The sequence below is a fragment of the Melozone crissalis genome, unplaced genomic scaffold, assembly GCF_028551555.1.
Source record: "Melozone crissalis strain CALT ecotype California unplaced genomic scaffold, PUWL_Pcris_2 ptg000016l_1, whole genome shotgun sequence".
Classification (NCBI taxonomy): Eukaryota; Metazoa; Chordata; class Aves; order Passeriformes; family Passerellidae; genus Melozone; species Melozone crissalis.
In genome coordinates this window covers 25,154,172-25,168,573 of record NW_026535794.1, presented here as the reverse complement: position 1 = coordinate 25,168,573, position 14,402 = coordinate 25,154,172, and the positions used below count along the sequence as shown (strand labels likewise).

General features: G+C 37.8%; 1 protein-coding gene across 5 annotated transcripts in view; it reads left to right on the top strand.

The window, feature by feature from the left end:
• Positions 1 to 12,078, top strand: part of SGCE (sarcoglycan epsilon) — a 32,867-nt gene extending 20,789 nt beyond the window's left edge. For 2 of the 5 annotated variants that reach the window (XM_054273337.1, XM_054273341.1), the window contains 6 exons: positions 3,143 to 3,354; positions 4,101 to 4,127; positions 4,829 to 5,017; positions 6,627 to 6,670; positions 7,482 to 7,516; positions 9,208 to 10,267. In XM_054273337.1, the coding sequence (XP_054129312.1) occupies positions 3,143 to 3,354; positions 4,101 to 4,127; positions 4,829 to 5,017; positions 6,627 to 6,670; positions 7,482 to 7,516; positions 9,208 to 9,258 (558 nt within the window). In that variant the 3' untranslated portion in view covers positions 9,259 to 10,267. Of the gene's footprint in view, positions 1 to 3,142; positions 3,355 to 4,100; positions 4,128 to 4,828; positions 5,018 to 6,626; positions 6,671 to 7,481; positions 7,517 to 9,207; positions 10,268 to 10,563 lie in introns of those variants that run through there. The other 3 variants (XM_054273338.1, XM_054273339.1, XM_054273340.1) reach the window with 3 other exon arrangements.
• The last annotated feature ends 2,324 nt before the right edge of the window (positions 12,079 to 14,402 follow it).

Genomic DNA, 14,402 nt, shown 5'->3' with positions numbered 1-14,402 from the left:
TAGAAGTACAGGTAAGAGTTTTGCCAATCTGGTCAGACAACGTTGTCAATTCCACTTCATTGTGACTGATATTTTTTCCACCTAGCAGACACTCTTAAGATTGTGGAAGGATTTTGATATGCAGGCTAAACTCTGTTGGAGTTGAGCCCCAGTGAAACCACTGTATTTGTTTTCACTAGCAGTGAATTCTATAAATGGCCAGAGAACTCCAGGACTTAGAAAAGTAAAAGTAATGAGAGGTGTAGTTCATTAATTCAGAATGCTGCTACTTGCACTTCTCTAAAAAGTGTGTGCATACATACATGTTTTCTCAGATTCTGATTCTACACTGACCAATTAATACTATTCTGTTAAAAAACTGTTCCTAAAAAATGTCTAAAACATATTTTATGTTAAAAATTAAATAGAAAAAGGAATAAAAGTAATGCTGACTACTTAAACAATAAATAGGAACATTCTTCTCAGTGAAATGCAAGAAAAAAGATAACCAAACACTAGACTATTTGCCATGAAAGGAGAATAATTCCCAGAGAGGCTTTTTAAGGTTGTTTTTTTTTTAGTTCCTGTAAGGAAAATCAAGAAATAATACAGTATTGGAAGATAATGTTGCAGGTAAATCTGAACAATGATGGTGAATGTATATAAAATAAACTTAGATGGTTGCTGAGCTGCTTCAGGCATTACCCAGGAGGAAACTGAAAGGGAGATATTAAACACTGGATGGAAAAAAACTTACTGAGTATAATGAAAGGTATTCATACACAAAACTGATTGGATAACTTCCAGTCTTTTCTACTTATACACTATAAATTAGGAAAGGTTCTAGAAGGTTGGCAAATACCTGTTTCAAAAGAATACCCAGATTATTTGCTTTTTATTGGTTTTCTGTTGAGAAAATGTAAAAGGCCCATGTGTATACAGTAATACCTACCAGCACCTGAAAAATAGCAGAAGGCAGCTGATCTTTGGCAAGAACAAACTATGTCCAGTCTTCAATTTCCTTCTACAAGGAAGAAGTAGAACCAAGGCAGAGCAGCAAATGTCATTCCTTCTTGGTAAGGTTTTTTGATACTGTCTCACAAGCAAGCTCAGGAACATGGCCTGGGTGAAGCTAGGAAGAGCTGGTTGGTAGCCATAATCATAGCAGAATTAATAGTAATTCCTGGCCTATTCCTCATTAATAGCTAGATGATGGAATGTGCTCATTTAATTAAATTTGTAGTTCCCCATGAAAGTGAAAGGGTCTGCAGGTGCATTGAAGGACAGAAGGGTCTTGAGAAATTGGAGAAATAGTCTTGGAAAAAAGGATGAATTTTTAAATAAGCAGCAGAGGGATTGTGCACTAATGCAAGAACAGTCAGCTGTGCCCATGGAGAAGAAAAAGAAGCTGGTTAGGAGTACTTCTTCAGAAAAAAATGCCTGATAGTGGCAGTGGCTCATAAACTAATCATGAAGCAGCATTGTCACGCTGGTTTGAGAGAAGCAGAGATCAGCCTGGGATGTGTAACAGGAACAGGCTTTCAGAGAAGTGTTATTTTCTGCAGCAGCTATAACACAACCTTCTGGAATTCAGCACTTGTTCTGGATGTGTGCCACAGTAACTGAATTTAAACTGTCTTAGGGGTGTTTACTGTTGCCAGCAGCATTTCTGCTGGAACCTGCTGCATCAGAGGGAAAAGGGAGCCAAGCTTCCCTGTATCTAATCCCAGTCTGCTTTTCACAAGGCAAGCTGAGAGACCGGAATTCTCCCCAGATCTATGGGCTGGGAGGGAGTTGAGCTCTGTTTCCCATATCCACAGTTTAAAGGAGTGATAGAAAATAGAGCCATCATAACATCACCCTCCCACTGTTGATGAGGTGGTGTTGGCAGTCAGCCCCCAGTCAAAGAGTGGATGTAAGTTTGGGGGTCCCACATTCTGCAAGGATGGGCAATGTAATGCTCCACTTGAAGCTGCTCTCTGACAGCTTGTTCTCACACTGTATGGACTCCTGTCAGTCACATCAATAAATACATATTTTTAGTGCATTGTTAGGGTTTGAGATTCAGCTAAGCAGCCAGGTGGAACTCAGTGTACCTAACACAGAAGATACTCTGGAATTAATGAGCAGAGAATACATCAGTTTTTGTTAAACAAGCACTTACATTTATGTGTGTGTGTGTGTATGCACACATTTGAGGCTCAGCAGGATTTCTGGAATTTCATAAAAATCTCTTCATCCATTGCCTAAGCTGTAATACAGCATTTTATGACTTGAAGTGTAAATGATAAAGAAGTTACCATCATTTTCAAGATCTCTCAATGAATAGTCAGGCAAAAGGTCAAGCATGTAAGCAAATATATTTTATTTGTATTAATGATCTGGAGATTAATGATCTTAAAGCTAGCACTGATAAAATTTGACCGTAACATGTAACTGAAGATAACAAAAGAAATGGATGCAGAAAATTAAGTCATCTGGGAGTGGCAGTCAAAAGCAATAGGAAATTTAGCAGCAAAACAGGTTTGTATTTCTGGGATCATTGGGTACAGACACACACACAAATTGTGACCAGGAATGCAGCTTTTGGAGGCTAATTGAATTTGTGTGAGGGAGACAATGAGCTGTCCTTGAAACAGCTCAGTTGATGGCTGTTGATTTTTGAGCACTTGATGTAAAGTGTGATATGAAGGAGAAGGAGGAGAAAGAACACTGTAGCTATGTGACTCTTAATTTTTGCCACCATTATACAAGAGAGGACAGTATTGTAATTTAGGAAGACTAGTAAGAAATGGATTAATTAATCAAAAAGAAATCAGAATCAGTTAATTAGTTTGCACTAAAGAGGTTTGCCAAATCTGCACTCAAATACTGTTTGTGTGAGATATGCCTAAAATTAATCTGTAAAAGACATGGTATCTCTGCTAGGCACAAAAGAGAGTAGTAATATTGTAACATTACATATCGAACTGATCAGAAGCTTCATAAAATGTAGGCTTCTATTATTTAAAAAAAAGTGGTTGGATTAAATTGTCTAGAATTTGTAAAATGAGTAATATGGATCTTTTTAGATTATGGTTAGTTAAATACCTGCCTGTTTTTACATTATGGTGCTGTGTTATTTAATAGTATTTTTTTCTTGGTTTTTTTTTTTCCTGGGTAGGTTGACAATACAAAGCAAGTTTCCACCTTTCAGGAAGTGGTTCGTGGAGAGGGAATATTACCTGATGGTGGAGAATACAAGCCACCTTCTGATACACTGAAAAGCAGAGACTATTACTCGGATTTCCTAATTACCCTGGCAGTGCCCTCGGCAATAGCACTGGTGCTGTTTCTAATACTTGCCTACATCATGTGCTGCCGACGGGAAGGAGTGTGAGTACTTGAACCTGCTAATAAGTAACTTGATTTTTCTAAGATTATAATGCATAGAAGGTTATTTGTTAGAATATCTCCATTCAGTTCATTATAAACATTTAATACAGGCCCAAAGGTATCTGCTTGTAATACTGACCTATTTGACACTTGAGCACATGCACTGATTTCCAAGCAAGTGGATGTAGGGCCTTCAGTTGTTCTAGAAAGGGTTAAAATACTCAACATATGCACAAAACTCCTCAAAATCTCCACAAGTGCACAGCTCTCCAAAATGTCTCCAGCAAATAAAATAGTAATAAAGGATCATTGGTTCAGGAGAATATTAAGTAATTTCTAAAATGCTAACATTCATAATATAAACCTGGTTAAGGGGATTAACTGAATTTAGACATATTATCAAAGAAAAACATAAAAGGAAAGCAGCAAGTAACGTGATTTCTGCCATTTCTTACACAAACTACAACTTCATTTTGTCACAGAATTTCTTTTAGCCAGAAGCTTGTTCTTTAACCTGCATTTTTCATTTCCCTGTGTGTGTGTCTGTGTGTCTGTCACCACTGTCACATCTCTCTACGTGCGTCCATCAAGGCCTCATCATAAACCCCGTTGCAAATGCTGCCAAGTTGCGTTTAGCAATAACCTTGTCAGCATTTCTACATCATGTACTGTTTTCATCATCAGATAGATTAATGTTCCAACTATCAATGCTATTATTTAATTCATAAATTTTGTTTTGTTTTTAGGGAAAAGAGAAACATGCAAACACCAGAGTAAGTGTCTTCTTTCCTGTTATTTTTCTTTTACCATTTAATTTTCATTCTCAGTAGCTTGCCATGCTTCATACATATGTGTCATAATCTTCTCTCATTCTCTCTAATTCATGGTTTAATTCATAAATGTGAAAGCTGCTTTTAAATCAGTCTTGGCAAGGATAGAAGACCACAATAAAAAGGGTTTGAAATTAAAGACTGTAATCCAAAATAAAATAGTGCTGTTAGAATAAATATGTTAATATGCAATTAATACTCCTGGTTATTGGGCTTCCCAGCCTGTCTCTTAAAGGCAGTGAGCAGAAGAAGAAATAGCCTGGAAGGTTTCCAGTGCGTATAATATGGAGTGTTTTAAAATTAATTTACAAGCTTTTATGAATCTACCACAGGAATCAGGAGTTAACCGAAATTAAAATGAAACCAAATTGCAGCAAATAAATGGAACATCAGCCACAAACTGCAGTCTTGAATCCCATGAAAAATATCTATTCAGACAGAAAAATCTAATGGAATAATTACTGCCTTAAAAATTAAATAAATATTTATTAATTTAACTATGTGAAGGGTGTAATTGTTGCACTGTAGTCTGTAGCATGCATCAAAGTCCTTGTACTTTAATAATAATAATAATTGCAAACTTCTCTCTGTTTTGATAAAGCACTTAAAGTATGTATTCACTATTTTATTTCCTTGTGACACAGCATCCAGCTGGTGCACCACAGTGCTATTCAGAAATCCACCAAAGAGCTCCGGGACATGTCCAAGAACAGGGAGATCGCGTGGCCGCTGTCCACGCTGCCCGTGTTCCACCCGGTGACCGGCGAGATCGTCCCGCCCCTGCACAGCGACACCTACGACAACACCAGCATGCCCCTGATGCAGACACAGCAGTAAGTGTGCACACTCAGCTCTGGCTCTTAATGCCCTGCAGGACCTCACTGCAGGTCCCTGTGCTTGTGCTCCGAAATGTGTTCTTTGTGGGAGGATTCAGTAATGACTCTCCAGTTCAAGATTGCTCTGATGTTTGCATTTCCAGCAGGAAGAAAGGCCTTCTGTTATAAGATTAAATGGCTGGCAAGAGGCTGCAGGATTGCAAGAGGCTTGGCATGGAACAGATAGATTTCTGCCTTTTTTGGAGAAAGTTTTTGGAGAAAAACTACTTTTGACAGAGGATTAAATTAAAACTGTTCTATTTTAGACACCCTTCAGGGTTCTGGTGTAAAAGTAACCACCAAATCTGTGGTAATTTTATACCAGAAAATCCAGATTTTGTAAGTGGTTAGTCATGTACCTGTCACGCATGGTTTGTGTTTGAAACATTGACATTGAACAGAAGAACATACTCCATTACTCAGATAATTCAGGCTTGCCAAGAAAAATGCTCCTAGCTCTCTCCTGTTTCCATTGTTGTCACTCACTTTCCACGACAGAAACCAGAAAAATAATTAATTCCTGTTCCTTAGAGTTCATTTATCAGTAACTTAGTGAAACTAGTGAGGCAGACCAATGCTTGCACATGTTCTAAATCAGATAACTCCAGAGCTGTAGCAAAGAGGCATTTCTGGAAAGGTTGGGTGGAGGTACTGAGCAGATCTGAGGCAGTGGTCAGGAGTGGCTGGCATTTTCCAGTGCTGTGCTGTAACACCAGCTCCAGCTGGTGCCTCCTCTGCTGGCAGGCCTGCACGGCCCCAGTGGCACTGGTCCTGTGCCTGCTCTAACTCAGCCCTAATTTACACATGCTTGTCCTAAATCCCCTTCACAATGTAGATCCATGCTGCAGGAGTGTTTTCTTCTCCCTGCCGCAGAAGCTAAATTCTCGAGAAAGGACAGCTGTATAAATTATTCCTTGTACAAGTGCTGCAAAGTGCTCTGCCCCATCTTTTACAGCTCCTTCTCTATTCAGAATGGCAGTTTTTGTAACTAGGGTGCCAAATCCTGTACCAAAAGCTTTCTTGAGTTGTACATAGGGTATTTATCTGCTTCACCTAGATTGTACCCCCTAATTCCTTTCTGTAAAAACACCTCTATCTGATAGCTGTTAAAATAGACACTTAAGCAGGGCACAGAAATGCAGCTTTGCCTTGATAAGTGAACTGGTCTGACACGTAGAGGTGGCTGACCATTCATTCCACAGCCAATAACTGTGTTGCAAATGCTGTCACCTTTGCTGTATCCATGGCATATGGAATATTCACTTACAGAAACCAAACTTTGCTGAACTTCAGAAACCCATGGTGACTCTTGTTGCCTCTGGCAGTTCACCAAGTCTGAGCCTTTGAACATGGCTGACAAGTGAAATAATAAGAACTACTTTAGCACTGATTGTCTTTATTTCATGGTCGTGGCTAACCTTTGGACATCTGTATTTGCATAGTGAAAATAGATTATTGCTTCATAAGCAAAAAAAAAAAAAAAAAGAAGTGTAAATACTGAGTGTTCATCATAATACACTTCAGACTTTGTATGGAAGCATTAAAGATATTAAATGGTTTTTTATAGGAACCTGCCACATCAGACTCAGATTCCACAGCAGCAGAGTGCAGGTCAGTACTCAGAAAATACTGTAATTATTAAGTGACCAGTGTGGAGAAAACACTAGTCAAAATGTATACAGTCTGTGGACAGTGGAAATAATTTTCAAATAGAGTAAAGTAGTACAGAATTGTCATTCTAGTATTTTTTTGATACATCAGTGAATGGAATTGATTAAACAAGGAAGAAATGCTATGTTGGGATTTTGCATGAGAAGCTGAAATTTGGTTCAGCTAACTTAGAAACCTCATATAAATAATTTTCTGTTACATGAAGCTACAGCCAGATTCCCAAATGCAGTTACATGGTTCAGATTTCGACACTTGATGGTAAATGTAATTTTCTAATTCCCACCAATATTAGTTAAGCTGTGAAGAAGGAGCTCTTTTCTGCAGTTACTAGACAAAGTGTTGATACTGGGGAGTCTGTGGTGAGGCACATCCATGCTTCAGGTTTCCTGTGTTGTAGTCATCACTTTTGTATCATTCCCACAAATGCTGGTGTACTGACTGAGGTCAGGAATGACCCATCAGACTGAGGCTGACTGTCCTCTCTACTTAGCATCTCAGGTTTGATAAAAACCTACAGCCATAGCCATGGGAGAGGGAGTAAAGACCACACAGGGAGAAAGTAGAGGCCAAGTGGAATTTTTAAATATTCAAAGAGATAGCAAAATCAAAACTCTAGAGAGATTCATATGTTTTGTACATAATATGGGAACTATAGCTCTGAGCAGATTTGTTTTAACTTAGAAGTTACATAAGCAGCTCTTTCTTTTCATTGAAAATCCTTCTTCTTCATTACTGCTTTCGGGGATTAAAGGAGAATTTCGTATGACAACATTTCAAAGATTTGAGGCAAGTATATAATGGATGTTTCTCTCCATGTGGCTTTTGTTATGTGGAAATTAAAAACACAGGTATAAAAAGTCTGATAGCAGTTCTGGTAGCTTTGCCATTTGTGTTCTTCATTGTACATATGCTGGAAATGGTGGATGACTCTGGCAGTCAAACCTTTGATCCAGAGCCTCCAGCACTGGTTGGGGTGACATTTAGTACAGCTCTTCTCACTCACACTGTTTAGAAGGCAGAATCAAAGTGTTACACAAGTGCTGCTCTTCTGCTAGGACTCTTTCATTTCAAGAATTCCAGTCTGTCTTGCAGCAAATAAGATGCAAAATCACCTGGTAATATTGTACAGTGCCAGCAGTGAGGCATTTTTGCAAAGGTATGAAATACAAGCTAGCTAGGTCTGTCACTTTTGAGTAGCACTGAAAAACTGCCCTAAAATTAGATCTTAGAAGTTCTCCTGTGTCTGTATTTTCTGCAGTACATTATTTCTGTAGAATACAACTGTTCTTTCATATTCATCACAGATGCTGCCTGTGACAAGCTCTCAGAAATCCAGGGGGGGCGGATGGTGGAATGGATTTGGGACAGAGGGCGTTTCCTCCTCTTCCCTTGGTTTATAATCACACCTTGCTTTGTAGCTCAGGTGTGCAGGTGACCCTGCAAGCACTTCCATTACATGATGGCATGTGCCTTTTGCAGCTTTTCTGAAAGGATGTCCATAACTCCTGTTGCCAGAATGTTAGAATTTCAGAAAGTTATGATTTAAAACAAAATTCAGCCACTACTAAGAGTTTTTTAGTGGCATGAGTACAAACTTAGCAATTGATTTTATTGATCTGCTCAAGTAAGAAATGTAGAGAAATAGAACACCTAAGACCAAAAAACCTGTAGAATGAGACATTAATAGTTAAATTTTGTTCTTTTCCTATAGAAAACTCACAGTAATATACTCGGGGAATTTAACATGCTGTCAGTCACAGTTGTGAATAAGAAATTTCTATTTTAAATCTTCAGTAGACCATATTTAGTAAAGAGCAGACCATGGATAGTAACTGTTGTCCACTTCAGGAACTATCTGAATCGCCAGTCAGGAATAGTTTTAATTTAACCTTATATAAAAAGGCAGATTTAATAGCTGACACAATACTTGACTATTTCACAAAGTTAAACATTAATTGGGAAAGAATTGTGTGAGATGTGACCACTCACATCTAATGTTTATTACAGTGATGAAAATTGCTACTGGTCTCCAGGATGAACAGATACATTAGGTTTTATAATTGTCTCTCTGTCAATAGGCAGAATCCACAAGGACTGTTTAAGGTGCTTGGATGAAAAAGCTTATAGGGTGTTCCTATAGTATAAAAGACTAAGTATGGCGTGTACATCATGTACCTTTCTGCATGTGTACTTTTCTGTTTTGTGCCTCAGCTTCCCTATGAAGCCTGTTAGACTCCAACTAGAAAGATAAATTTTAGTTTAACAATCTTTTCCCAGCCCTCTCCCTTCCCAGAAGAATTCTTTGTCATGTATATGTTGTCTTTTGATCCAGGTTGTACTTGCAGTGTTTCTCCAACGTGGTTGTTGATAAAGGAATGATAAATGCTATTTATCTGCTGTCCTCATAGTTGGCAGTTCAGTACTGTTGAAGCATCATGTGCCACTGATGGATTATATAAATTCTCATCTCTTTGCAGGTAAATGGTATTCCTGAGGAAAGAAAACTAACAGAAGCAATGAATTTGTAATCAAAGAAGGCAGCAAATTGTCTCACTTCCTTATTTGTTCTGATTGATGCATGAGTTTTTCTGGTGTATATTGTGCATGCCCACACTATTATGATGCTTTCAGTGCCAGGAGTACAATCACTTCCATATAACTGATGTACTGTATCCTTTTGTACTTTGGACATTTTTGACAATTTGTAAACAGTGATAACTTTTTATATTTGTTACATTCAGGAAGTAATCTTTAATGTATATATATATATACATACATACATATATTTTTATATATATATGTATGTGTATATATATATATATATATAAATATATGTATTAATAAATATCAAGCTTTATTCTGTCTTGTGATCTCTCCTGAAAGTTTTAACAGGGAAATCAAACCTTCAAAGGATTTCAGACTGTTAATGGGATGATATAGTTGCCTAACATTTGCACAGAAAAAGAAGTAGTGTACAAGCATGAAAACTTGTGCAACATGATAAGGCTCCAAAATAGTATTGCACGTATATTAGGTATTAATTTTTTAGAGATTACCAAATATAATGAGCAAAGTTATTTTTTGAAAGTAAATAAAGAAATAGCCCCCCAGAGAAAATAACTAAACCTTTTAATGATAAAAATTGGGTTTCTCTTCTTTTAACAGATATTTATGCTATTTCAAAACTTGTAAGCAATAAAGCATTTAAAATCTGTCCATTCATTCACCTGGTTATGTTAGAAGAAACTGTTACAAGCTATTGAAGGCAAAAATTAATGTCTGCAAATAGCAAGGGTTTAATTTCGTACAGTAAACCTGGACTAACTCTTTAAAAACACTCTTTAAATTTTTTGTGTTATTCACAATAAAGAGTCCCAGTGCTGTTCATTTTCTATAGCCTCCACATTTTTTTTTTTTTTTGGAGCACAAACTGTTGTGGGAGAATTACTTATCCAGTAAACCAGGGCTAACATTTTCACATCCTAAAAAGGACTTGATTAAAGGCATACTTTGCTGGGAGGTGGTTTCTTTGAGAGGCATTTGTCCATGCAGCTGAAGCTTTATATATATGGACTTTGCTAAAAGGATTTGAACTGGGGTTTCCATGTTTTTCAATAGACAACTATAATTCATCTACTGACACTTTTCACCAGCTTTTAAATGAATTTCTGATGCTTCTTAAAATCTTCAATTTAAGGACATCATGCAGGACTTCAGAGTCTGCAGCTGTAACAGCTGACACCAAGAGTTTTTGGGGTTTTACCTCAAAGCATGGCATTGTTTTAAGCTGACACTTATGCTTTGTCTTTTTTCTGTAATATTTTCTCTTTCAGAAGCTGTATGCTCATCAGGACATTGCATTGTAAGCAGAAAACTGCGTCTGCTTTAAAATGGCCAAGTGCTGGCTACATTTCCTTAGCTGAGGTTCCTGAAGTCTCTGCTAAGAGAAATTTGAGTAATTTTGGAATTTAAGACTGAGGATAAAAGGAATCTCTGCAGTGAGGTCATTTTGTAAAAAGACCAAAGTAGTTGCTCTTGGTTTTGTGGATTTTGGTTTGTCTTTTATTTTTCTCTTTTTACAGTTATGATCCAGTTCTGTCAAAACACAGAACCTTGATTTACATTAATTTTTAAGCATCAATGATGTGTTTGTGGGCTCGGACCTGAATGCAGGATTTCAGCAGATAGAACAAATCCTGAGCTGCTTTTTAGACTAATTTTGAGCACCACCTATGATCACTGTGGCAGCAAAGCAGATAAGCAGTGCTCAGTACGTGGTACCTACTTGTATGTTGTCAGACCTTCAGTATCAGTTTACAGAGCTGTTCTGCACGCTCAGCACAGCCCACAGCACGTGGCAGCAAATCCTGCTGGTGGCTGTTAGACCAGGAGAGGTAGCTCAAGCCACAGGCATTCAAGCTGAGAAATTAAAGGCAGTTCCTGAAGCAGGTGGAATAAAGAGCCATTCCTACTCACTTTTCGAGTGGCATCCATCATGCCTTCCTACCTCATCCAAAAGATACCAGGAAAGAGACTTCACCAGTAAATCAGCCTCCTCAGAGACACTTCCCCTTCTTTCCAGCAGCTTGGATGGTTATCAATGAAAAGCAAATCACAAAACTGCACACTGAGGTTTATAGTAAATTAAACATTTTCATCTCTTACCCAAGCTGTAAAAAAAATTCAAGTACAATCAGCATTTGGCTTCTGTTACTTTATACTACTATTTTCAGATGTATCAGCTGTCAGTGTTTTGAAACCAAAATGAATGGAATGGATTTTAAATAATGATTTTTAATGCAATGTAAGATTAAAGTTTGTAAATAATTCTGGGTGTGGATTATAGTAATTTCTGATAACTCCAGGATGACATGACAATCAATGGATCTACCAGCTGAGCTGCTCCCACCTTATTTGTATTAATGTAACAGTGTCAATATATTTAAGGAAATAAATTGTTACACATGTGCATAAAGAATTCGTTTGTAGCAGTGCAGGCTCCACCTATTTTGGAAAGAATCTAATGGTGTAGGTCACTTGGGTATTGAGAATACCTGAACTATTTTATGATCGAAATCTTCATTTATCTGAGGTAAGTTTAATAACAAATTATTTATTTTTAATTATTAAAATTGCTATGAAACATAGATTTATAAAGCTGGTTAAAGACACTTAATGGCTAAAGAATTAGTAATAATTTAGACAGTAAATTCACAGCCTCTTTTAACATTATATGATGGCAATATGAATGGATGTTGTATTAAGTTGCAGCCAAATTAAACAGAAAGCCCTCCACATCTCTTTGTACATACATGAAATGTATGATCTAATAAAGTGGAAAACACAAAGTAGTGAAGTTGATGCCTGATTATTTTACAAAAGAGTGCCTGAACAACATTGTTCCAGCTTTTAATATTCCAGCCACAATACTGCATGGTCAGGTCTGAGACCTGGGGACAATGCCTAAACAGATATCCTAACTGGACAGGAGGGAGAGGATTTGCCACACTTAATATCTAAAGTGGACATGAACTGTGTATCTCCCCGATGATAAAATCAGGAGCTTTCGAGAACAGAATCACAGAATATGCTGAGTTGGGAAAGGGACTCATCAAAATCACTGAGTCCAGCTCCCAGCCCTGCCCAGGACCATCCCCAGGGGTCACACCAAGTACCCGAGAGCATTGTCCAAACACCTCTTGGACTCTGGCAGCTTTGGTGCTGTGACTGCTTCCCTGGCTCAGCCACCTCTGGGTCAAGAACCGTTTCTGATATCCAGCCTAAACCTCCTGACACAACTTCAGGCCATCTCCCTGTGTCTTGTCATCAGTCACAAGATTAGAGATCAGTACTTCCTTTGCTTAAGGAACCCCTTCTACTGGGGGTGGGATTTAAGTAGCTCAGGTAGAATCTAAATTCCATAACTCAAGCAAGTCTTCAGGCTGGGCTTGCTTTCTTGATGTTGCCAGACCAAAGAGAAGCCGAGTCAGTTCCTCTGCTTTCCTGCAGAGCTCTGCTGCAGAGTTCCTGGCAGGGAAAAGTATCTGATGCCTCCAGTGTGGAGTTCTGCTCAGAGCCCCTGAGCTCCAGGCTGGCTTTGGCTGCTGGAGCTGGAATTTCATCAGAGCAGGGACAGGGCCATTTAGTGCAGAGCAATTCCTGCACTGCATCTGCCTTAGTTTGATACAGTGAACTGCAGCACAGCTAGAGACAAGCAATAGAGTTGTTACTTAAATGATGCTGGCCCCATTACAAAAATAAGCATCCACAGCACTTTTATTTAATGTTTAAATTACTTCATATTTTTACATAACCTGAAAAGAAAATATATTTATCCCACATACAGTAATAGTAAACAAGTGCATTATTTCAAACATTAAAAATAAATCTTTTAACCAAGTCTGTACAACAGATAAATAGAGTTATATCTACAATAGTTATGTCGTGAAGAACAAAACAAAAATTATCCCTCAAGCTCACAGTTCCCTGCTGCTCATAATACTGGCATAGATGAAGGTTATGCTTGCTATTCCCCACTATGGTGTCCACCAACAGTCTTTCCTTCAGTCACTCAAATGTATTGATCAATGAGGTTAAATTCCCAAGCACTGGAAGTATATGCACACAGCTGAGTATCTTTTCAGTATCTTGAAAACAGCTGGCAGGCTTAGTAAAATTGCTGAATTTGGGGGAAGTGAATGATTTCTTTTTCGTTTTTTGTGATGAATGACTGCTCATTCTTTAAAAAAAACTGTTCTCCACCACACAAAAAAAAAATTGAAGTAATTATTTTCATAAATTTGTTTTGCATTCATTCATGGCTGCAAGATTGAATTCAATGTTTTACCTGGGATAAGAATAAAAACATGCATGTGACAGTATATATGGTACAAATTAGATTCATGTTGTTCAGTATCATACATAATTGCACATATGCTTGGAAAATAATATTGCTCTCATGTTTTTGACTGCTAACAAATAAGAAGAAAAAAATGAAAAGGCAACCAGAGGTCAAACTATTACTCGAACAAAACCTGCAACCAACCAAGAAATGTCCATAACTTCACTGATTAGTAGAATGTAAACAACAGCTTGCCACTGCCACACTGAAGGACTGTTTCAATTTTAAGGTTTTTGCTAAAGGAAAAAATTAGTAAGAAAGACTGGGCACTCCCAAAAAGGATGGGAAAAAAATTTTCTCCAGACAGCTCCAATCTCATTTCACTTGTAATTCTGAGACTCAACCATCTTCATGCAACAAAGTTGACCACTCAATCCCTGATCCTCATGATACCAACAGACTGACTTGCATCCTCTTAAATGAAAATGATATTACAGCATAGAACATGGCACTCTAGTGCTTAGTTCCCTAGCGAGACCTAATTCAAAGTCACCTACAAACACAGGGAGAGGGTTAAAGATCACCATTCCCCTAAGATCTGATGGAGTGGATATGATGGGATTTCATCTGACTTAAAAAGGTTGGAGAGTCTTCCACAAATTTCCCATCTTGAACTGAGTCTCTGAATTTTCATTTGTTTGTTCACTGGGATTCTACACAGAACTACACACAGTTAAATTAATTAGTGAAAAAAATTATGAAAAAGCAAACAATTCTAGGAAGAAAACCCAAATTCTCTTTATAAAAAAATTTTGTCTCTGAATTCACCGT